This window comes from Apium graveolens, chromosome 1 (assembly GCF_009905375.1).
Source record: "Apium graveolens cultivar Ventura chromosome 1, ASM990537v1, whole genome shotgun sequence".
NCBI classification, from domain to species: Eukaryota; Viridiplantae; Streptophyta; class Magnoliopsida; order Apiales; family Apiaceae; genus Apium; species Apium graveolens.
In genome coordinates this window covers 110,342,639-110,366,064 of record NC_133647.1, presented here as the reverse complement: position 1 = coordinate 110,366,064, position 23,426 = coordinate 110,342,639, and the positions used below count along the sequence as shown (strand labels likewise).

Genomic DNA, 23,426 nt, shown 5'->3' with positions numbered 1-23,426 from the left:
TCCCCAGACAATTTACAGCTCTGTATTTTGTTCGTGTAATGTATGTGTTTAATGTTTAACGAGTAATTTTTTTTAAATATAAAAGAAGCAAAACAGGGTACGATGTTCCGTTTTTGTGTTTTTTAAAAACGAGAGTTTATGTACCGTAATGTTTAACCGGTAGTTTTTTCTAAATATAAAAGAACAAAAACGGAGAACGATGCTCCATTTTATTATTTTTTAAAAACGGAAGTTTATATCCCGTTATATGATGATATTTTGGGCCTTTTTATTCGGGACATTATTCATTCAAACAGTGACATTTTGGTCGTTAATGATCGGAAAGAATTGCGAAAATAAACAGGCAAGAAAGAAGAAAGATTATCGATCAGCACAATTCTATTTCTCGATTCGTGGTGTCTCTGATTCAAAATCTCAATTTTGGGTGAAAAGGGTCTCCAAGATTTGCAGCAATCTAAACTACCCACTTCTCCGTTTCATCAAATTTATCTTTTCATTTCTTCACAAAAGGTGAGATTTTTAGAGTTCATAACCTAAAAATTCAAATTTTTTCAGTTGTTTATTATTCTTTAAGAATTTTAGACTTGTTCTATATATTTAGATGGTTTGTTTGTTTTGATTTTGTCTTGTTGCATCCTTTCTTGGCATGGTATTAAAATTAGTTGTAGATGATTTAGGAACATTGCAAATTAGGGTAAATTTATGCCCTTGTTTGTTAATATGATTGAATTTGTTTAAATTTGTATTGTCACAATTGAATTGGGGCTTTAGTAATAGAAAGGGAATTAGGGTTTAAAAAAAGTTGACATTGTCAGAAGATATGGGAAATGCTATGGTTCGATTGCGAAACTAAATAGCCTTAAGTTTACATTTTATGTTTCTGTACTATTTATGCCTTTATATTGTGTACTCGTAGCTTATGTACTGATAATATAGGATGGGATGTGATTGGGATTAGTGTCTTTGTCTTGGGTATGACTCGGGATTTGTATGTTGGGATGGGCGACATTGTGATTCTTAGCCTGTGGGTTGTATGATTGTACCTGTCTCTTTGTAACAACTATAAATTGAATAATTACCATAAAGCTTGACTTTTTAATTATTTGGAAAGAATGACTATCATGTTTGATGAAATTGTCATCTTTAGAGATGAATGATGTTATTATATTTTCTGTTGCAGAGCAGAGATGGATTTACAGACGGAGAATAGGATAGCTGCAATTCTTATGAAAGAGGCAGCCGAATTGCGGAGACAAGCTGAGCAAGATGGAGTACATGCTTACCTGCGTCAGCCTAATGTCAGGGGTCGGCCAAATTCACGGTTTCTCACTGCAACTGTTTTAGGTGTACAACAAGGTTAATTCTTTTACTTGCATGCACATTCTTGTAGTTAGGGCTATCCGTCAAATACACGTGTGCTCTCTGTAACGTCTATAGGTTTTTAGAGCAGGGTTGGTTCTGTTACTTGCATTTGCATTATTATTAATAGGTTGTATAGCTTTTATGTTGAAGAAAATTAAACCTATTCTAAATGTCACTCTCAAAGAAAAGATGCTAATTTATGTGACTATCTGCTCATACCTCTTTTTGTATGATGTTTGATGTTTCCAAGCATTCAATGTTGTTACAGCAGTGAATTTGCTGGTTTCTCTATATCATACTTTCTGGATGTTATATGTGTAGGTACCTTACCTATAATCTGATGTAATATTATAATTTCCCTCTGTTAGTGTTATTGAAAAAAAAAAATTAAACCTACCTCAAAAGTCGATCAATATAAGAAATTCAAGTTCATGTGGTGCCTACCTCAAAAGTCGATCATTATAAGAAATTCAAGTTCATGTGTTAGCTAGCAGATTATGACCACTTTCATGTAGATTTTGCATGTTTTGATCCATTTTGGGTTATCATTCTGTTGGTTTTTTTCTAGTCATGGTTCTTTGAGGAAAGATCACAAAAATCGAAGGCTTTGTACATGAACTAAAAAGCCAATGAGCTTATTCTTAAAACAATAAATGAAGTTCTTCCATCTTTTGGTGTCTTCTTCAAATATGTATAATTGTATATGCTTAAGTATGTTGAATCCTTTCGTTTCATACCTTTCTCTAATACCCTGCTCGTTCATGTAGCTAATCGAGCTGTGGAAGTTGATGAGATGTGGAGAATACGACAAAAAGAACAAGAGTTGGATGATAGGTTGAAAAGGAGACAGAGAGATCGAAACAGCTCAGATAGGAGCTACAGGGAGCAAGAGGTGGATGATAGGCTAAAAAGAAAATGGAGTGATGAAAGCAGCAGTGATATGTGCTACAGGGATTATGATATGGAAGACAGGCTGAAAATAAGACGGAGTGATGAAAGCAAAACTGTTAGGACTCACAAAGATAAGAGGCATGTTGATGATGAGAAGTCGAGCAGAAGAAGTAATCAGCAGTACTCTTTGGTTGAAGGAGGATTGAAGGATGATGAGATTGAGAACTTTTTGAATTCAAGGTTAGTTATTTTGTCTGAAATGCATGTGCATTTTCCTTTCGTATATATCTTTTTATGGTTTATTTCTTAATTCTTATCAGTGTCTGGAAGTGTCTGGAAAAAAAATCTGTTGAGTAACTTTGATGGCTAAGCCCAAGTTGATTGCTGGTGACAGGGTCAAACGCGGTAGAGGTGCTGTTGGGTCACGAATGGATGAAACAGGGCCATATCTTCCCCCTTGCCAGGATTCCAATGTGGAGGACTTATCATTAACGGGTGTGGTTTCTAGAAAAGAAAGGGACCGTACTGCTATCTTAGGTCCAGAAAAGCCTTCACATTTTGTTTCCTGGAGCTCTTCGGAAGAAGAATCTGATGAGGAAAAACATAGAAAGTCTAAAAAAGTCAAGAAGGCTAGCTCAAGTAAGCATAGTAAGAAGGACAAATCAAAAGAGAAGTCCAAGGATAGCAGGAAGAATAGAAGAAAGGATGAGAGACGACACAAAGAACACAAGTGAGAGCTGTTTTTATTGCCCATATCCAACTTTGTCAAAAGTGTAAACTTTAGTTGGTTTAAATGTAATTTGTTCATGTACAATTTACTGGATGCATTACTACTTCACTAGATGCTTCTTTCACAGAAAGTGAAGTTAGGTATGCTTGAATGGACATGATGACAATTGGCAGGAAGTAATTTGAACTAGGGTCTTCTCGTGGGATTTCGAATGATGTCACTAGCAGTTGTGATGATATGAATATGATGTTGTTTTACCAATGTACTTGGCTCTGTATTGTGCATTTCTGTTTCACATTTCAAGTTTACCCTGAATCATTGTTGTATGTTTATTGTTTTATTATCCCAACTACCGGGAGATAAATATACTTGTATCCATTTTAGGTTCCAGCTAATACATCAATGAACCTCCTAGCATGCATGGCCACAAACTACGCAATTGGTTATTCCAGAGCTTATGAGTCTGTTTTGTTTCATGTATTTTGATGTCATTTGAGTCTGTTATGTCTTTCAAAAAGGGATTGTTTCTGGAAATATTAACTCTGCATAGTAGGATTACTTCCTATCTTACCTCTACAGGCTATATAAATATGCTTTTAAGTTGTCATAGTTTTTACTGAGCAACTCAATGGTACATGATTTGCTTCTTTTTGTATAGGGGGTCAATCTATGCATCTGTTTGGTATAAAGATCAATCTTCCACAGCTCTCTTGCTGCATCAGCCTACTTTCCCCTTGTTCTAGAGTGCACCTGAGGGTTGGTATTGACATTTTAGCTAAATACATTGTTTTTTTTTTTGCATAAATGAATACTACTATCTAATTAGGGATAACTGATAAGAAATATCTTATTACTTTGAACACACAATTTATAAATTTTGTAATTTCCAACATTTGTCGCTTTGTTATATATTCAAGACGACCAATAGAAATAGCCAGTTGATAAAAAACGAAATCAATATTTGACCATCATATTTCAATTTTTAATAATTTTTTTTTCTAATAACCGAAATTTAGAAATTTATTTAAAATTAAAATCCAGTTGACAAAAATGCAATTTACTTTTTTTATCTTTGTCAGTTTCCAGGTAAAGACAGAACCTTTCCAGAGTACACACACACGCCGACACAAATAGTTACAGTTTCCACTGACAAGTTTTATGCCATACAAACTACGTTCATCACTTCATGTATAGTCGTGCGTGTATGCAATAACAATATACATACAGGTATATATACATATATGAATAAAGTAGTAATTAAAGTCACATACACCACTCGTGTATATATATCACAGCATTAAGTAAGCAGATCTAGATCCATTTTCATTCACAACATCACAAAGTTCTCCAGCTCATTCCATCTTCAAAAACCCAAGTAAATCTTTCTTTCTTTTGATTGTTTCTTCACATTACCAAGTTAATATATATGTGTATGTGTGTAAATGTAGTGATGTTTTGATAATTTTGTTTTTATATGCTTTTGCTTGCTTCTGTTTCACTAAATTGTAGTTACTTAAGTTGAATAAGAGTGAACTGTAGTTTGGTGTGTGATCTTTAATGGTTTTGAAGTATATTTAGATAAAAGTTCTTGATTTAGTTTAGTTTACGAAAGAAAGTTTGATTTGGGGGCTAGCTAGTTTATTGTGTATGTTTGGGATCTTTGAGTGGTAAGAAATGGGCTTGTACATTCTGGGAATCCAGTTTGGTTTCTCCCATGGTGAGCAAGGCAATGCCTAGACAATCTTTAGGAATATATGATTTTTTTTTTGTTTTCTACGACATGATCAATAGCCGGTCATAGTTTTATGAGCGAAACACTAATAGCCTAATAGGGAAAGTTGTTGTAATGTACTGGTGATTCATGGTTTTCTTTTCACGTTTGTTACTTGTTACTTATTTTATGTAGATTATATCGTAGTTGCGGTGTTTGGGGAGTTGTCTCATTATCTTGTTACACATTTTTGTAGAATTAAATAAATGGACATGACATTCTTACTTATGACAATTTTTTTTGGATAATTCAACATATATAGTGCTTTCATCAATTTAGTTCCATGATCTTCTTGTGCTTAAAAGTATGTCACTATGATGTTAGTTTCTGAATTAACTTTTGCTTCATGTTGCAGAGGCTCAAAGAAATTATATAGCAATGTCAAGGAGGCCAACAAGCACCTCTCGACGTTTTGAAGATGGTGGAAGTATTCCTTTCGTGGGCTCCTTGAACCCCAAATCACGACCATCGCCTGTACTATCTGTCTTGCTAGTAGTTTTGGTAATTCTCAGTTATATCCAAGATTGTTAGATATTTACAGTCCTTGTGAATTTACAAACATGTAGGTGTGTTTTTGGGATATTTAATTCCAGCCAAACCACTTTCTTTTTTCATTCTCTTTGTTAATTTTATGGGTATGTTTTGCTGGTAAACTTAACTAATAAATTTTCTTTGTAATTTTCAGGGCGCCTTCTTGATTATTGGCTATTTATATAGCGGGTCAGGTAATTGTTGGTTGGTTCTGCTAAAATATTTTCACATGTGTTGGCTCCATAATATCCTTATCTACTACACAACATTACAACTTCTATACACTTATAATTTCTGTAAAAGAATAGAATATCTTCAGTCCTGAAACAGATCCAAATGAGTATATACTTCAATATCAGTAATAATCTCCTCCATGATTTTGGTGCACAACTTATAGAGCTTTATCGGTTCTGTTTTGCAATTTTCTCTCTTTGTCTGTCAGGCGGAAGCAGCGTTGGGAAAGAGGCACTAATGAAACTTGAAGGTAACTTACTGCTATTAATCTACATGGCACCAATTTTTTTGCTTCGTTTAAATATGGCTGATTTTTTTTGTTTACAAATTTAGTAGGTTTTAGAAAATAAAGGCTATAAATTTACCTTGGCAATTTATGATTTATTTTTTAGCCTAACTTCATCTTGAAACATTAATTTTTAAGGTTTATTTGACCAATTTTCGCACATATATGTTGTGATCTATATTTGGCAAAACCTTATTAAATTCTTGTCAACCTGGGAATAATTTATCTTTGATTGATTGAGTTTTACAAAAGCATTTGAAGAACTGCATATATTGGAATATACAGATCAAGAGGCATTCACGCATACTCGCACACACAAAAAAAGTATTGTATATTTTTTTACACCTGCATATGGCTTCCCCACATCGTTTCTTCATCATTTTCTAAAAAGCTAAAAACCAATTGGTTTTCTGGGTATATGCAGCCGGTGCTTCATGCTCATCAGAAGTTCTAAAATCCATTCCACTTCTGAAGAAAGTATATGGTGACAGTATGCACAAAGTACTCCATGTAGGACCAGAAACATGTTCAGTCGTATCTATATTATTGAAAGAAGATGATACTGAAGCATGGGGAGTTGAGCCTTATGATTTAGATGATGCTGATGGGAAATGCAGAAGTCTTGTACATAAAGGGATTGTGCGTGTTGCCGATATTAAGTATTCTCTTCCTTACAGCAGAAACTCATTCTCTCTTGTTATAGTGTCCGATGCCTTAGATTACTTGTCGCCTAAATACCTAAACAAAACTCTTCCTGAACTGGCAAGAGTATCTGCTGATGGTATTGTTGTTTTCTCTGGTAATTACTCAAGGCTTGTGCTCTTACGTTATGCAAATCAGTTTACTTGTTGTATGTGATAATTTACTACCCCACAAGGAACCTGCTTTGAATATCATATATTATAGTTCTTCATTATTCCATATAAGTAAGCCATTATTCAGGATATGTGATTGTACAATGGCTGACACTGATATAATATTATTAATTTCTACTGAAATTGAGAAGCTACGGTTCAAAGCCCTCTGAAACTTTTGTATTTTTGGCAGGTTATCCTGGACAACGTAGAGCAAAAGTAGCAGAGTTGTCCAAGTTTGGTCGTCCGGTAAGTTCATGGATGTTTTAACTGTCACAAATGTGTTAATATTGAACTTTGAATAACTTAATAAATAGCAGGTGTGATTGACATATTGAGTTTTGATATTAATGCCAGAACATTACCATTCTATGGCCATTGCTCAAGTAATGCGGCATTTCTTTATAAAACTAGTGATACATTTTAGAACTCCTCCTTTCTTTATAAATGACATGTTATCACAATGAGCCCAACATAAGTTTTGAGGTAATAGAGACACGGTAATTCATACCCAGAGTGATTGTCAGAACAAAGAAAGATATATAATTTACAGAAAGTTACTAGTGACATACGGCAAAGGAATACTTCCCGGATACTTGAGAAGAAAAATTAAACTACCATTAGGTTTAGTGAACTACTATTATGTTTGAAATGAATATAAATGGTACTGAAAGCAGTCAATTTACATGTGGATCTATATTACTTTGTTTATATATTATTCTACATAGCTTCAACGGATTCATGAACTAACTTGATGTAACAAGACAAGTAATAGCTCAAACGTTCTGAAAGAATAACATCCTCTATTCTTCTTGTGAAGGCCAAACTTCGAAGCTCATCTTGGTGGATAAGGTATTTTGTTCAGATTGGCCTGCAAGAAAACGAATCCCGCACCAAAAAGTTTGAGCAGGCTGCAACCAAAAGTTCATACGCTCCCGACTGCCAGATTTTCCACCTTAAATCACACAAGTAAACACCCAGAAACACAGATATTTTTGACCGAAGGACACCATCAACAAGTTCTGTTGACATCAGCAAGATAGTATTTGCTGCAGTAACAACCTTGTGTTTATGTTCTCTAATCTTATCGTTGGAACTATAAATTAAAGATTTTGTTGGCCAAAGTTCTGGCAGTGTAGCTTGGTTTTAGTTACAAACATAGAACTATGAAGGATTAATATATATTATCACCATTTGTCTTTATAATTGTAAAGAAAAAAAAACTTTGTAATCTTTTGCAGATACTTGTATTATGTTATCTTGCTATCATATAAAGTTCATTTCAACTTTGAATCGCGAGATCAACGTCTGAAATCAGATTGCTATGAAGGGTGATATCCTAAATACAGACGACTCCTTCATGCTCTGCTTAATTCTCAGTCACTCGTTCGTTTATCACAACCAGTTTCTTTTATTCATATAAACAGGGAACACAGAAAAGATTTCCAACACGTACACACTAGGAGTGATACTATATATTCGGTATCGATTAATAATACAATAGATTTAAAATAGAGAATAAATGTTGCCTGCATTTCTTTTATTTTGTATTAAATAAAATGCTTATTTAGCATTGGTTGTACTTGTAACACAGCAATGCAACTAAATTTCATGGTATTTGGTGCTTATTTCAAAGCAACCCCAACCTTGACAGAGTGATTGCAATTTTCAAGTTACCTAGGATATAAATATATACTTTCACCGTCTCTCCCAATTGTTATCGTTTTTGGGAGAGTGCCGACATGAATTTTAAGATGAAGAAAAAAATATAATTCTTTAAATTTTTTTAACTTTTTTATTTTTCTGAATAAAAATTTAAACATTCTATTTTTATTCAGAAAAATAAATTTTTTTAAAAAAGTTATAGAACTATACTTTGTATTTATCTTAAAATGCGTGACGGATACTCTCCGATAAACAATAACAATTGGGAGGGACGGAGGGAGTATTATTTTTTTCTTAAAAAAGAGAAGTTACATAAGAATTTTAATTTAAAATAATAATTCCGTTCTTTGTAGGAAGTGAGTATTACTCTTTAATTAGGATAATAGTAATCAAGTATTAGGTATAATTTTGCGCGAATATAATGTAGCATTATAAAGGAAAGTGTAATTGCTTCCTTTTTTATGGTTGTAAAAATCGGTAATCGGTACTAATCGGTTTAGGTACCGATTAGGGATTAATCGGCAAATCAGGATTAATCGGAACAAAAATCGTATATATTTAATTATTTTAATAATATTTAATATATTTACCTTATTTATTATGAAATATATATTTCAAAAATAATTTATAAATATTAATCGGATTTCAAAAAATAGATCGGCCAAATATTTTTTAAGGATTAATCGGGAATTTTTTTAAAAATCGGGGATTTTTAGAACAATGCATTTTTTCCATTATTGACAGTCAGATGCAAGTACACTGTGAACACAGCATGTCATAAAAAGTGTACAAATCTAACTCATTCCCCCAGCCTCAGAACAGAAACAGAAAACACACACCTGAAACTTACCGGAGACTACCATGACCACCGCCGTGAACCGCCACATTCTGACACTCTCTCTCCTGCTCACATTCTCCATTCTCCTCACATTCTCTCCCAACAAAACATCTTATCCTCCTACTCACCACCGCCACACAACTAATCATGTCCCTACATTCTGCAATTACTCCCATGGAAAATGGATCTACGATCAAACAGTTACGTCTCCGCGATACAATGCTAGTACTTGTAATGAGATATACAAGGGATGGAATTGTTTAGGTAATGCTAAATCCAATGCGGTTGATGTTTTTAAGTGGCGCTGGAAGCCTCATCAGTGTGTGCTCCCGGAATTCGATCCTCTTTCGTTTTTAAATGCGTATCGAGATTCCAGCATTGGTAACTCCCTCTTCTGAATTTCTCTATTAAATGTATGTGTAGGTGATGATTCTGGTATGAACATTTTTTTGACTGTGAGAGCAGTGAGAACAATACACAGATAGGTAATGATTTTTGGCGAAAATTGATTTTAGTGCGAGAACAGTGAGAAGAATTAGTAGTCTCTATTTATATAAATAAGCATTGGTTTTAGTGAAATGTTTGTAATATTGTTTGGTTTTATAAAAGGCAGTAATATGGTAGAGCCTATTTAAAAGATTAGTATGGGTACCAGATGCTCATTTTTATTAAAAATGTATTATTAATCAAGGTTAGTAATGAATTGGTAATTGATTTTTTAAGTTTTTTCTGTATAATGAAATTTGGAAGAAATGGTAGATACGTTGCTGATGATGTATATATTTGATTCGGTTTAGTTCAGATTAATAAATTTATTTGTAAAACTTTAGAGCAAGCTCAGGAAGTCAGTTCGCTTAAGGTACATTTGAGTACTAATGAAATGTATCTTAATTTTTCTTTTAACTAATAAACAGATGACACTGACAAACATGAGTGTTTAATATAAACATTTTAATGGTTTGTCGAATTTCAAAGTTTGTTACATGCTTTCATTTTTTCCATCTTCTGCTTTTCCAATCTTTTATTAAGAACTTTTTTAGTTTACCTCAAAATTTCCACCAGTTTTTTCTTAAAAGCATAATGATCTGATTTTCACGAAATTAGGTTGCTTATTTGGTACCTAAGCTGGTTTATGGAACACTGGTGTAGAGGTAATTGCAGTCTGTTAGCTTTTATTATTAGCTTTATTTAATTGAATGAAATCTTCGATATATTTGTATGTCAAGTACCTTTTTACAGAATGTTACTTTCAGTCATAAGGAGATTTTTAGTTTCTATGAATTGCAATTATCACTAGTTTGGGGAATAAATGATATATGATGGGTTGATAATTAAATTTATGCTAGAACACGAGTTTTGATTTGTAACAAATATTTAATTAATAAATTATATCATTTCGCAGACGAGAGGTTTTAATTTGATTTGCATTGTTGCTTGTAGAGTGTCATGCTGCTTCAATCTTATGCCAGTTTAACAGTGCAGGATTTGTTGGTGACTCATTAAATCGGAACATGTTTATTTCTTTTTTCTGTACTTTGAAACAAGTATCTAGTGAAGTAAAAAAGTGGCGTCATGCTGGAGCTGATCGTGGTTTCACATTTCTTAGATACAACCTTACTGTTGCGTATCACAGGACTAATCTTTTGGTACGGTATGGTAGGTAAGCCAAATTTGCCTTAATAACTATCATGCCGTGTCGGATACATGGATACTCAGACACGACACTTATTTCATGTCTGACTTTTTTAACTAACATGAGCACTTTGACGAACTTAAAGACAAACATATAAGCTAAATTTCAAGAAAGTTAAACATATTAAAAAAACAACGAAGCAGAAATGTGAAATAAGTAGGGAAGACGCCTACTTTGCAAACTCCTTCACAGAGTTTAATATGCTTTTTAATGTTACTTTTTGTTAAAGCATATGTTTACAATACTGGTATATTAATATTATACCGTGCCCCCTCACCCATGTCCAAATATAGGATAGTGTACCTGTGTCCCCAATATTTAGATTTTCCAAGTCCGACTCTTGGATATGTATTGTGTCCAGACCCTAATATGAGTAACATAGAGGGACAATGTTAGTTAGATTATTTTTATATTACTAATTGCTGTAACTTTGGACATAAAAACATGGCAACTAGTGGCTTATATATTTACGTAGTTGGTTGGCTCCGTATCTAGGTAATATGTAATCCTTTTTTGTTACGGTTGTCTACAGGTTGTCTGCAAATGATGATGATGGCAAGTTAAGTAATCTTGGATATGAAGAGGGTTATAGAATTGATGTTGATATGCCAGAAAGAACATGGGCAGAAGCGCCAACTTTCCATGATATTTTAATCTTCAACACAGGGCACTGGTATTACTTCACTCTCCCAATCCAACCTCCTCAGAGTACATCACTTGATTTCTCTGTTTACATAAGCACTAATGTAAATATTTCCCCCTTGGTGCATTTAATTTCCACAATATATTTGAAATGCGTATTTAGTGAAAGTATTGGTGTGCGCTTGGGTAACTGGTTGGAGGAATAGGTCATTTTAGTGGGTTCTAAATGTTGTTTGAATTGTTACGAAAATATACTGAACAGAGTTGTATTAGAATCCTATGATTTATCAGCAGAAAAAGTAAACTAGTAGCAATCCACCCATGTAGTAATATTTCTCCTCACATTATAGTATATCCTCACAAAACTGTTCTTAGAGGGGTCTGATATCATGCAAGCATTTTTTCAGCTCACACTTACTGTTATTCATTTGGCTATCATTGTAGGTGGCGTGCTCCTTCAAAATTCGACCCTGCAAAGTCGCCCGTGCTTTTCTTTGAAAAGGATCTGCCATTGGTCCCTCCAATATCTCCTGACGATGGTCTTGATTTGGTGTTAAAAAACATGGTAATAATACATCACTTTCTCAATAGTAACTAGTAAGCTATAACAAAACTTAGTTAATCCGGACTGGGGAGCTGCTACGATGTTGCTTTGAATATGAAAAATAAAACAAATTTTTTCACAAGTGTCCGCTTTTCCATTATGTAATCAATATTCTAAATTTCAAGCCTATTTTAAAAATAAAATTCTACTGTAAAGAGTAGAATCAAACACATGCACCTTTATTTTTAATAAAAGCAAGCACATGCGCGCGCATGGATCCATGTACTATTATTCAGACTTCTCTTGGTGGCTTGCTTTAACTTGGTGACCGACACGTGTTCCATTTCGAAAATACAAAGGGTGTATGTATTGTCAGTAAGAAAGGTAAATGTAAAACTTAAGCTGTATAAATTTTATATGGACATTTTTAGTTTCCTCATTATTAAGAAAGCTCTTTTTATATGAGCTTTGTTTAACTACATTGGTTATGATAACTCTGAGATGTGGAAGACAGGAGTCATTGTAGGATAATATGTAGTTCTATTCAAAACGCATGACTGAATACTCTAGATTCTTTTTAGGTGGTTTTGTATGTCGAAAACAGAAGTACATAACATGTGTTGCTTTCCCAATTAATCAATTTCGCACATGCTTATCTAAATAAAATGGTTATCATTGGTGGATAATCTTGCTGAGAATACAAAATAAATTACCATGTCACTGAAAGAATTCTGCTGAGCATTTTTTTATAGGTTTTGAGCATTTCATGTGTAGATATCATATGTGGAGGCAAGAAAGCGACCTGGCACAATTTTACTATTTCGCACACAATCCCCCCGTCATTTTGAAGGAGGTGATTGGGACACTGGTGGTTCTTGTCAGCGCTTGCATCCTTTGAGGCAAAAACAGGCAAGTGAAGTTTTCATTTTTTATTCCATGAAAAGTCATTAGTTTTAAATAATCTTTATATTTGAGCATTACTGGCAAGTTTATTTTTTTCGCCAAGTATAACCAGTAAGTCTTACATCCATACTTCCATGTGTTTTGCTTCACTTTCTGCATTGTTAAACATATTGCTTCACTTCCAGGTTGAAGAATTTTTCTCTCTTGAGAAGAATGGAACAAATATGGAAGCACGGCTTGTCAATGTGCACCTCAAGGCTGTCAAAGGCACTAGTTTTAAATTATTGGAAATAACCAGCATGAGTGAATTTAGAGCAGATGCCCATCCATCAAGCACTGGTGGAAAGAAACATGATGACTGCATGCATTGGTGCTTACCTGGAATTACAGATATTTGGAATGACTTGTTCATCGCCAAATTAGAATACCTCAAGGTTAGGACCTGAATTTTTCTTATTCTTAATTATAAAAATTGTTCTCTCTATGGTTTAAGAAATCCTTGGTCAGAAAATTATGACCTTACGATTTATTTTATCCAAGGCTGAGATGTTACAAGGCCATACCGAGTTTTATTACCAAAATACTTGTTTTACAAATTTTATTGAGGAGATAGGTTATTAATTTGGCGTTTGATCTTCTGTTCAAATCCCTAATTAAATTCTAAAGAGACGATATTTGGAGTTCTCAAACAATTAATTTTATATAACATAGTGAATTGACAGAGTAGAGGATATAATAGTCGACTTGATACTGGAAATGCTCATGATAAAATCTTTCTCTAGTCTCAGAATCACGTTTGTTCAATCTGCATTGACATCTATAGTATGCCTTTTACTGTTACCTTTATTTACATGTATCGTACTCTGCACTATAAATTAGATTTCCACAAAATCTTGAAATTTACATCGAAAAGAACTTGCAAACAACGGGATATGCTCACAAATAGTAGTGGCTAACTTGCCGCTATTTAATTGATTTACAAATTTGTTTTGAATTCTGATCGAAAATACAATTTTGACATTTTAGTTTTTTTTTACTTTTGGCTTGATTATAATTTTTTTTTATATTTAAAACCTAGCCTTTAAATTATAATTGCTTAATTAGTGATTAACAATGTTCCTAACATATTTCTAACATAGAGCTCTCAACCTGTGTCATAACTTGTGGACCCCGGTAAATATGGCATTTTGTCAAATGGAGAGCTTGGATGAGGAGCTGAAAGAAACACGGCAAATCACAAGGCTTGAAAATTGGTCTGTGATCTTTTCTCTATCTAAATGCGAGTCAAATTGTGTGTATTTTAGTCCCTTCTCCCTTGATTCCCTCCCATATGCAATATGCATTCTGTACAATTGACTAATATTCCCTTGACATTTTAATTAATTAGTAGTACTGAGCATGTGAATAGATGTCATTTTCCAGGCATGTTACTGAAATTAACATTTCTCATTTCTTATGTTGAAAATTGAATGATGAGAGCCTGCTTGTTCTATTCATACCAAAATTTGTATGCAAATTAAGAATAAAAAACAATTTATCTTGTTTGTAGCATAACTCATCATTTTCGCATACATATAGGAAAAAGGCACTTGAGCTTACTGAACCACCATGTTTTGAACATAAACTTCGCTTGTGAATGGTCCCTCCCTATTGTCAATTTAATAAATGACTAAAAATATCAACACACATGATTCCCTTATCCCTTATATTAATGTGATGATCAACTCTTTTTGTCATATGTATCTTACCAAAAAACCCACCCCCTAAATCCCTATTTAAATAATTCTGTTATATTTTACAAAATAATATAAGTACAGAACTTAACAATTTTTTAGAAGGGTACACTCATCTCAACATCCTCATTTCTTATTATATGTTCTGACCATTTTCATGGTATTCCATACTCTGCACCTGATGAATCTGTAATTTTTTAATTGAAAATCCATAGGTTTACCTGTTAATTCTTCCAAAATTTGTAGAGATTATTCTGATGAAATTTACATATTATCTTTAGAGCGAGTCTCCTTGTGTATAAGGTGACTTGCGAACCTGTATCACTAGTGGACTACAGTAATAGCTGACTTGTATTGAAGATGCTATTTGCAAAGAACCAAGATCCTATTTTATGTTGGTTCAGTTAACTTCATGAGAAACTTCTAAATTGTAACCTCATTTCTAAATTTAAGTGAGCCTTTCATCAGGGTACAAACATTTTAATTTTATTATTAGAAGTTCTATTGGTAGATTTGTCCTTTTAAGAACAGTTGAAAGTCTAGACATCCGTACTGTTTTACAGTTGTGTATAAATAAGTTATTTATGTGCTTCCATTTCCATAACCAGAAATGGGAATGGGGTTGTCTAATGTTTCTTTAGTCATCATTTTTTTGATTCCTTTCGCAGTGGCTTTCCCTCTACGCAATCCACTAAAAGGTTTGAACAAAGCTTCTTACCATATTGATCCTCTAGCATCACAGGACTTTCTTGTTGTTCACAACAAAGCTCGGGCTGAAGTTGGAGTTGCACCTCTCATATGGAACGATACTGTTGCAGCTTATGCTCAGAATTATGCCGTCCAGAGGGCTGAAGATTGTAAGTTACAGCATTCGGATGGTGCTTATGGTGAAAACATTGCTGAAGCCTCATGGGATTTATCACCTATCGAGGCAGTTAAAATGTGGGTAGATGAAAAACAATTTTTTGACTACAGAAGCAATAAGTGTAACGGGGGTGATTGTTTACATTATACACAAGTGGTTTGGCATAACTCTGTCAGTGTTGGCTGTGCTAAGGTTCAATGTAGGAATCAGTGGTATTTTGTCACTTGTAACTACGATCCCCCAGGAAATTTTGTAGGCGAAAGAGCTTACCGAAAAAAATCAAGTTGTAATACCACCCGTCATACAAGCAATGATTCATGATTCTAGTACAAATTGTTGAATATCTTCTCGACCATAGCAAATTAGTAGGACTTACACAGGCAAATGGCCATTATTTACGAACTTTTCTTTATCAACCACCTTTTCTTTACCGTTTTTTTTATCAACCACCTCCATCCTTTCTTGTCGTTGAACTAAAACAGTGCAAGTTAAAAGATTACCGAATTTACAGTATTTTTTTGTTTAGGAATACATATACACTTGTGCATGTTCACAGGTTGTAACGAAAAATAATACTTAATACTCCTCTTTCTGTTCTATTAAATTCTATATATTATTTTTTGACATATTTTTCAATACTTCTTTAAAGCATAATTCCATTTTATTTTTATTTTTTTTTAATAAAAGTTTTACGTTTAAATTTTTATTCAAATTCTTTTTTTAAAAATATTGGAAAACTATATTTTATATAAAACTCAAAATAAGTGTAAATAGTGAAACACATAATAGTTTCTGAGCATACAATGCTGACAGATCACATGATAATCTTCTTCAGCTTTAAAATCTTTCAATTAAATAATACTTTATGTTATTTCAACGTTCTTAGCAAAAACGAAAACACTAGATTTTCTTAATAGTGATTGGTTGGGACTTGGTTAAGACAATTCCTCTGTTTATCTATGCCTAGTTTCATAACTTGAGTTTGTGAAGATAAAGAAGAAAAGCATAACCATGACACTGAGTGCCTGTTTGGGAACTTCCGCATTCACCTTAATCGGGCTTTCAGAATTGGGGCAGGCTGTTCGGCAAATAACGATAACCCCCGTTATTCAACCATATATGTCTCTAACTTGAATGTTGGTTTGCATGTCCATTCAGCTTTCCACTTTGGGCTTTTGAGGCCATCATAAAAATTTGTTCAATCAGAAATTACTATAATATCCCTTTCTGTGCAGAGTTATACAAAATGCTAATATTAAATAGATACACCTCACTTGTTTTCTGTGCAGAGTTATTCACCTCACTTGTTTTATGTGCAGAATTGACAACAGGTTAATATTAAACTGTCTTTTCTAATGGGCACAGAATAAACATTAAATTTTATGAGTTTGGTACATTTTTATTGGTAGACTTATTGTACAAGCAGGGGTCCATCAATATTTATCAATATTTATGATTAAAGGATCAATCAAAATGCACAAAACTCATGAGAGTTAGTATTTATTGTGTGTCTTTGGACAAACATTAGAAAACATACACTTAACACATTAAACATATACATATTCTTATTTTTAATAAATAACTTATCAATTCATCTTCATTTTATATTAATATAAGTGATTTATATTACAAAATTTATAACATATTTTATAAAATAAGCAGGTTTGAATTAAGTATGAATATTTTTTTAAGAATAGTCTTTGTTTTGTTACACTTAACACATTAAACATATATATGTTCTTGTTTTTAATAAATGACTTATCAATTTATCTTCATTTTATATTAATATAAGTGACTCATATTATAAAATTTATAACATATTTTATAAAATGAGCAGTTTTAAATTAAGTATGAATATTTTTTTAAAAATAATCTTTGTTTTGTTAATATGTGTTAGCTGTAGTAGTATGAAGTTTAAAACATAAATTTTTGTTTTATCTTTTCATTTCTAAAAGTTGTTAATAAAATTGTTCACCTTTTTTCAAAGTTATTTGATGTTAACTTTTTCTAATATTAATTTGTTTACTTTAGGTTAACACTAGTTAAAAGATTTATAATGCATTTTATAAAATAAACAAATCATGTTTCACCTTTAAATATTTATTTTAATCTTTTTTAGATAATCATATTTTATTATGTGGCAAAGAATAATTAAATATAGGAAAGTTATGTAAAAACAATTTTATAAAATAATAGAATTTTCATGATTTTTTTCAATAATTATGTACAATAGCTGTGTACAATAATTATTAACTTATTACATTGTATTGATTATTTACGTTACAAATAATATTTGCCAAGTTACGATTTTGATTCAAATTTCGTGAAATTTTTGTACATGGATGGGAGACATTTTTGAAAGTTAGAATCGAAAATTGGATGTTGATATGTGGTTAAATAATATTTTATAATTTTAAACATTAATATATATTTAATTTTTTATAAGTGATATAAAGGTGATTGTTTGAAATTCTAGTATATTAAATAAATTATTAAATTTCCAGAAAAAATTAATTTAGAAGACTTAAGATTAAAAAGTTAAAAATATACAATAAAAAGAATCATTATAGAAGCAAACAATAGCAAAAAACCAAGCAATAGAGACATAAAATTGAAACTAGCTAGCTATAATCATCATAACCCTAAATAGAATTGAAAGAATAACATCAGTGAATGATATAGCTGAGTGCCAAATCCAGCAACATCAATTCATAAGCAATGCCTTGGTCTATCACTGCTCCTGCATTTACAAAAACACTGAAAATTAGAACCGTCATACGGTACATTTTGAAGCCAGTTTTCGTTACGGACCCATAGGGATAGTAATAAATAATAAATGCAGGGAAAAGGGAAGTAGGAATGTACCACTGGGTAGGAGCCGGAGTCGGTGCAGGGGCCTGGGCATTAATGGAACGATGTATAATAGCTATAAAAAGTGCCAAAATGCGCATCACAAATGGCACTCTTAACATCTCCATTTTTCACAATAACAATAACCTCCCTTTTTATCTACTACTAGTATATTAGCCCGTGCGAGGCACGGGCCGTTTACAAGCAATATCGTAATATAGTGTTTATAATTTTTGAAATGTAAGCTTTTTGCAGTTAAAAAATAAAGTATGTAATCCCTAATAATTTAATTGAACCATAAAAATAGCATCAAAAGGAATTTAGCCTTAATGATTATTTAGACGCTTAAGTAACGGTTTATTGTGTTACATTTATTCTCCTTATTTTCTGTGATTTGATAGTGATAAAAAATATTTTTATTGTTAGTGACGTCTGATAAAATAGTCTAAGATGATGAAAAATGAAGTAAAAGATGTCTCTGCCCAATATAAAAATTTTGATGTTGAAGTGTTAGTATAATGTTTTTAAAATTTAAGCGACAATGTTTTTTAACAAAGATAGTCATATATACTTTTTATGCATGAAACGTGTACTTTAGGATATGTCATTGTGTGTGATAGTGTAGGTATCAGGCCACATATTATTTTTTAGTATAATACTAATGTACCATTATTTTAATCGTTTTTCGTTTTGTTCATAAGTGATTTCAAACTTTTTCATATACAAATTCAATAATTATATATATTGGCTTCTCGTGCCAAACTTTTCTAAATTCGATAAATTTTTCATAAATATTAATACTTAAATTTCTAATTTTTAATGTTGATAGAACAATAATTTTTGTGATAAATGCATTTATTTTTCATTTTTAACTTATAATAGATCGAATAAAATCATATTTTTAGTCTCTGCATAAATTTTATTCATATATTAATAATTATTTAATAAAATTGTACTATTTCGTACCAAATAAACAATTAAAAGAAGTATCATTTTTCATTCAAAGACTTTTTAATATATGTAATTTAAATTATATGAAACAATATACAGTTTACATTTTTTTGTAAATGGAGTATTGTTAAAAATCGTTTAAGTCAATACATTTTCCAAATTACATTAACTGTTAGAATTTTTTTTATAAATTTATAAAAAAAAATATTCTAATATTGTATGAAATATAAATAAGAATTTAAAATCTCAAATTTTGCTCTTTAAGAATTCATCATTATTAAAAAAGTCACATACACATAGTTTAATTAATGATATTACTATACATATCGTTTTAACAAAGTGGAATTTGCAAAAAAAACTTGGGAGTACCAAGCCCGTATCTTCACCTGATCGTGAGATAATCTGAAATAAATACTGAGTGTATTCCGAAAATCGGGTCAAGTCTATGAAAAATCATAATAAATCAAGCCAACATTTTTTATATACATTATTTATTGGTTTAGCCTTCTAAAAATATCTAACATGATGATACATGTGGATGTAGGAAGATAGATGAATTGATAGATAAACTTAATTTTTTTTATAATTAATTATTCATATTATCTACTAATTATGTTTGAAGTGAAAAATAAAATGTCCTATTATTTACGACTCACACATATTATGTGTATTACTAAAACATAGGTGACAACATGATGTAGTGGTATGAACATTTATTTCTAAATGTATAGGCTCGAGTTCAATTTCAACTAATAACACATTTTAACTAAATTTTAGATATAGGGGCAAATTAGTCATTTCAACTAAATAAAATGTCTCACTAATTTTATATACATGTTGGTGTATTATATAGATAAAGGATGTGAACGAATAATTCTAGTAGAATGCCTGTTGAGTATGGATGTCAAACGGATAATTCGCCTATATTCGTATCCGCATCCGCAATCATCGGATTCGAATACGGATAATATCCGATTTATTTCGGATATGAATAATATCCGTTTTTTTCTCGAATACGAATATGAATATTTCGGACGAATATTGAATTTTTTGAATTTTATTGTTGCCCCTACCGTTATGACGATGATTATAGAACATTTTTACAGCGTTTAATGAGGTAATAGGCTGGTTAGATTTGCCAAAAAATACAATATCCAATATGATATTACAGAGTTAACGTGACTCTGTGATATCTTATGAAGTATTTTATGATATAAAAATTGATTGTGCAGATCAGATACAGTGTATAACATAGTATTGATGAATTGCTGAAAACATTTTTTTGGTGTCTCAGACATGGATGTACATCTTTGTTCTCCTAATGCTTTATGTGGCAGAGCGATGTCTGAGAACATGTCGACAGGAATATTATTCTGTTAAGCTCTTAAAGGTAATCTATTCTGTATCCACTTATAAGTCGTGACTTTAACTAATTATAACTACTTAGGGTGAAGTGAATGTCGTCAAGTGGGATCCTACTGGTCAGTTGTTGGATTTATGTTCAGATGATTCAACTGCAAAGTTACTTTTTACAACATATTACCATGTCATGACATGCATTTGCATGCAACTCCTCACATTGTAGTTTATTCCTTGCTCATTACTGTCTCCTGCATAGAACAATCACTATTTTAGTTACTGCATAAGGTTACTTTCAATGGACAGTCAAGTGGAATAGGGTTTCAAGTTTGGACTCATATGTAACTTGTTACAGATCTGGAGGATGAAACAGGACACCTGCCTACATGATTTCACGGAACATACTGTTGCAGTACGAGTTTATGATGATTGGTTTTAGCAACCGATTGTAACAGACATCTGATCCGGGATTATAGCTACGCAGTTTGAATCAAGATATCTTCCAGAAGCAGTCTTCAACAGAATATATTTGTTAGGGTTTGTGTAAATCTTGTTTAACTGGATAAATTTCATCTCAAATAAACTCTATCTTATAAACCAAGTTTGAATTATTCAAGACTTATCTTTTACCTGGTTTATCTTTTTCAAACAACTAACAGATTAGTTTTCATTCAAATTTTTTCAAACAAACTTGTTTTCAAATCTTATCTATCTTATCCTTGTTTGAAAATAAAGTCTGTTAGAACTTTTCCTATAAATACAACTCATATTTTCAGATTTCGAGTAATGCTTTCACGTCAATTCTTTATATCTGAAAACACTTCTTGTTCTTTATACCCGAGATATACATCATGTGAACAAGATATAGTTTGAGTTGTAATCAACATATTTATACTTATTTGTACTCGTGTATTCATATCGACTTTGTGCCGGGTTGTGGCAAGCTTGATTCCAAAGTATAGCAAGGTAGCTAGAGGGCTAAGGAATAGCAGTTGGCTATGTAGCAAGTTTAGCTTGGGAAATGATTTCTTTCAAGTGCTATACTTGTGATCAAGTAAAAGAGTGTAAGTTCTTTTATTAAAGTTGATATAATACATTCTCTATGCTAGTTGGCATAGGGACTTGGATGTAGGCCATAGACTAAGTGTAGGGGCCGAACCAAGTGAAAACTTCTGGTGTTTTTACTTTTTCAGTTTTTAGCATATTGCATTTATATCTCTGTTATTTCTATTCTGCTGTTTATTGAGACTGTCCCATACATTTTCTCATTTGTTAAGGGACTGTCCCATTTACATAAGAGACTGTCCCATTTGCTTTGACAATTAGTAGTTGTTACATATTTATCGAGCCTTTGAATTTCATTTGGTATCAGAGTGGGTGCATTTAATTCTCTTTTTAGTGTTTATTTTGCTAGCGATCCATGGCTCAACCAGATAGGTATTCAAATAATTATCCACCACTGCTCCAAGGTGCTGAAAACTACAATGACTGGAAATTCCGGATAAAGATCTTTCTTCAACGTGATGCATTCGAGTGGGATGCAGTAGAAAATGGTTTTACAATTCTAATGAAAGATGGGAAGCCAAAACCCCTCAAGGATCTCTCTCCTGAAGAAGTGAATGCAATGAACTCCAATGCTAAATCTATGAACTCACTTCTCAATGGCATGGTAGCTACAGAATTAAGAAAAGTATCAACATGTACTATTGCCAAACAGATCTGGGATACGATCAAAGTCAGCCACGAAGGCACTTCTAAGGTACGTGAAGTAAAATTAAGTATGCTCATGAGTGACTATGAAGGTTTTAGGTTGGAAAAAGATGAAAGCGTGCGAGATGCTCAAGGGAGATTCCTGACATTGATGAACTCTATCTCACTTCTGGAAATGATCATTTCTCAATCTGAGATCAATAGGAAAATCCTCAGAGCAATGCCAAAGAAGTTTGCTCCCAAGGTTATAATTCTGCAGGATTCAACACTTCTTTCAACAATGGACACTTTAACACTCTTCAGTGAATTGGAAGAGTTCGAAAATCAGCTACGAAGATATGATGATGAAGATGAAACTCCTCGTAAAAAGACTCTTGCACTCAATGCCGAAGCTGATGAGTCTCCTGATGATTCTGATGAAGAGATTGCTCTTCTAACCAAGAAGTTTCATAAATTTCTTGCCAAAGGGAATGCCTCCAAATGACCTATGAAGTCACAGTTTTCAAAGAAGGACTTCAAATCTAATCCGAGCAAGGAGAATAAAACAAATCAAAGCAAGGACACATGTTTTGAATGTGAAAAGAAAGGGCACTTCAAGAAGGATTGTTACAAGCTGAAGAATAAAAAGAAGGTATTAATCACTTGGAGTGATGATGAATCTGATGTTGAGATCGATTCAGACGATGAAGTTGCTCAACTTTGCTTTGCAGGACTTGAGGACAGCTCCAGTGACAATGATGAGGTAGAAAATATAAAATATAATTCAAATATATCTTCATCTATGTTAAAATTGCAGGTCCTGGTTAAGAAGCTAAAAGAAAAGAATGCTTATTTAAAACAAGCATTAAGTGAAGTTCTTAGTGAAATGGATGACCCCATGAAGGAGGAAGCCTTGGTTGCTGAAAACAAATCTTTGCTTGAAAGGGTTTCAAAACTTACTGAAGAAAATCAATATCTCAAAAACGAGATTGAGATGAAAAATGTTTGTCTTGAAGCTTTAAAGAAAGAGTCAAT

General features: G+C 32.4%; 4 protein-coding genes across 8 annotated transcripts; all 4 read left to right on the top strand.

The window, feature by feature from the left end:
* Positions 1-293: 293 nt before the first annotated feature.
* LOC141665782 (uncharacterized) lies at positions 294-3,400 on the top strand. 3 transcript variants are annotated; one of them, XM_074471773.1, is made up of 4 exons: positions 294-510; positions 1,181-1,356; positions 2,130-2,493; positions 2,574-2,709. In XM_074471773.1, exons 1-4 carry the CDS (start codon positions 314-316, stop codon positions 2,608-2,610), a joined length of 774 nt encoding a protein of 257 aa, XP_074327874.1. In that variant the 5' UTR covers positions 294-313; the 3' UTR covers positions 2,611-2,709. The 3 variants fall into 3 exon arrangements, with proteins under 3 accessions (XP_074327874.1, XP_074327865.1, XP_074327870.1); XM_074471764.1 differs by having other exon boundaries at positions 296-510; positions 2,648-3,400; XM_074471769.1 differs by having other exon boundaries at positions 372-510; positions 1,186-1,356; positions 2,648-3,400.
* A 772-nt stretch (positions 3,401-4,172) lies between these two features.
* Positions 4,173-7,952, top strand: LOC141665775 (putative pectin methylesterase CGR3). The gene is made up of 7 exons (XM_074471758.1): positions 4,173-4,358; positions 5,110-5,255; positions 5,440-5,479; positions 5,728-5,769; positions 6,230-6,604; positions 6,853-6,908; positions 7,480-7,952. Exons 2-7 carry the CDS (start codon positions 5,133-5,135, stop codon positions 7,630-7,632), a joined length of 789 nt encoding a protein of 262 aa, XP_074327859.1. The 5' UTR covers positions 4,173-4,358; positions 5,110-5,132; the 3' UTR covers positions 7,633-7,952.
* Positions 7,953-9,108: 1,156 nt separating this feature from the next.
* LOC141665762 (protein trichome birefringence-like 13) lies at positions 9,109-15,484 on the top strand. Of its 3 annotated transcripts, XM_074471747.1 has the most exons (9): positions 9,408-9,543; positions 10,267-10,313; positions 10,645-10,822; positions 11,388-11,528; positions 11,942-12,062; positions 12,816-12,950; positions 13,130-13,378; positions 14,084-14,197; positions 15,346-15,484. In XM_074471747.1, the coding sequence occupies exons 2-8, from the start codon at positions 10,295-10,297 to the stop codon at positions 14,102-14,104; spliced, it is 864 nt and encodes a 287-aa protein (XP_074327848.1). In that variant the 5' UTR covers positions 9,408-9,543; positions 10,267-10,294; the 3' UTR covers positions 14,105-14,197; positions 15,346-15,484. The 3 variants fall into 3 exon arrangements, with proteins under 3 accessions (XP_074327845.1, XP_074327852.1, XP_074327848.1); XM_074471744.1 differs by lacking the exon at positions 10,267-10,313 and having other exon boundaries at positions 9,109-9,543; XM_074471751.1 differs by lacking the exon at positions 10,267-10,313 and having other exon boundaries at positions 9,407-9,543; positions 10,640-10,822.
* On the top strand, positions 15,288-15,863 carry LOC141699773 (pathogenesis-related protein 1A-like). The gene has a single exon (XM_074503630.1). It carries the CDS (start codon positions 15,288-15,290, stop codon positions 15,861-15,863), a length of 576 nt encoding a protein of 191 aa, XP_074359731.1.
* Positions 15,864-23,426: the final 7,563 nt, after the last annotated feature.

What these genes read in the sequence shown, in the direction of transcription:
- LOC141699773 (XM_074503630.1), top strand. Translation starts at nt 15,288, where the DNA reads ATGGGAATGGGGTTGTCTAATGTTTCTTTAGTCATCATTTTTTTGATT.
- LOC141665762 (XM_074471744.1), top strand. Translation starts at nt 9,186, where the DNA reads ATGACCACCGCCGTGAACCGCCACATTCTGACACTCTCTCTCCTGCTC. An exon ending in GTATCGAGATTCCAGCATTG is followed by an intron (nt 9,544 to 10,644) that starts GTAACTCCCTCT and finishes TTAACAGTGCAG; the next exon opens with GATTTGTTGGTGACTCATTA. An exon ending in CTTTTGGTACGGTATGGTAG is followed by an intron (nt 10,823 to 11,387) that starts GTAAGCCAAATT and finishes GGTTGTCTACAG; the next exon opens with GTTGTCTGCAAATGATGATG.
- LOC141665775 (XM_074471758.1), top strand. Translation starts at nt 5,133, where the DNA reads ATGTCAAGGAGGCCAACAAGCACCTCTCGACGTTTTGAAGATGGTGGA. An exon ending in CTATTTATATAGCGGGTCAG is followed by an intron (nt 5,480 to 5,727) that starts GTAATTGTTGGT and finishes TTTGTCTGTCAG; the next exon opens with GCGGAAGCAGCGTTGGGAAA. An exon ending in TGGTATTGTTGTTTTCTCTG is followed by an intron (nt 6,605 to 6,852) that starts GTAATTACTCAA and finishes TATTTTTGGCAG; the next exon opens with GTTATCCTGGACAACGTAGA.
- LOC141665782 (XM_074471764.1), top strand. Translation starts at nt 314, where the DNA reads ATGATCGGAAAGAATTGCGAAAATAAACAGGCAAGAAAGAAGAAAGAT. An exon ending in TGTTTTAGGTGTACAACAAG is followed by an intron (nt 1,357 to 2,129) that starts GTTAATTCTTTT and finishes TCGTTCATGTAG; the next exon opens with CTAATCGAGCTGTGGAAGTT. An exon ending in GAGAACTTTTTGAATTCAAG is followed by an intron (nt 2,494 to 2,647) that starts GTTAGTTATTTT and finishes TGCTGGTGACAG; the next exon opens with GGTCAAACGCGGTAGAGGTG.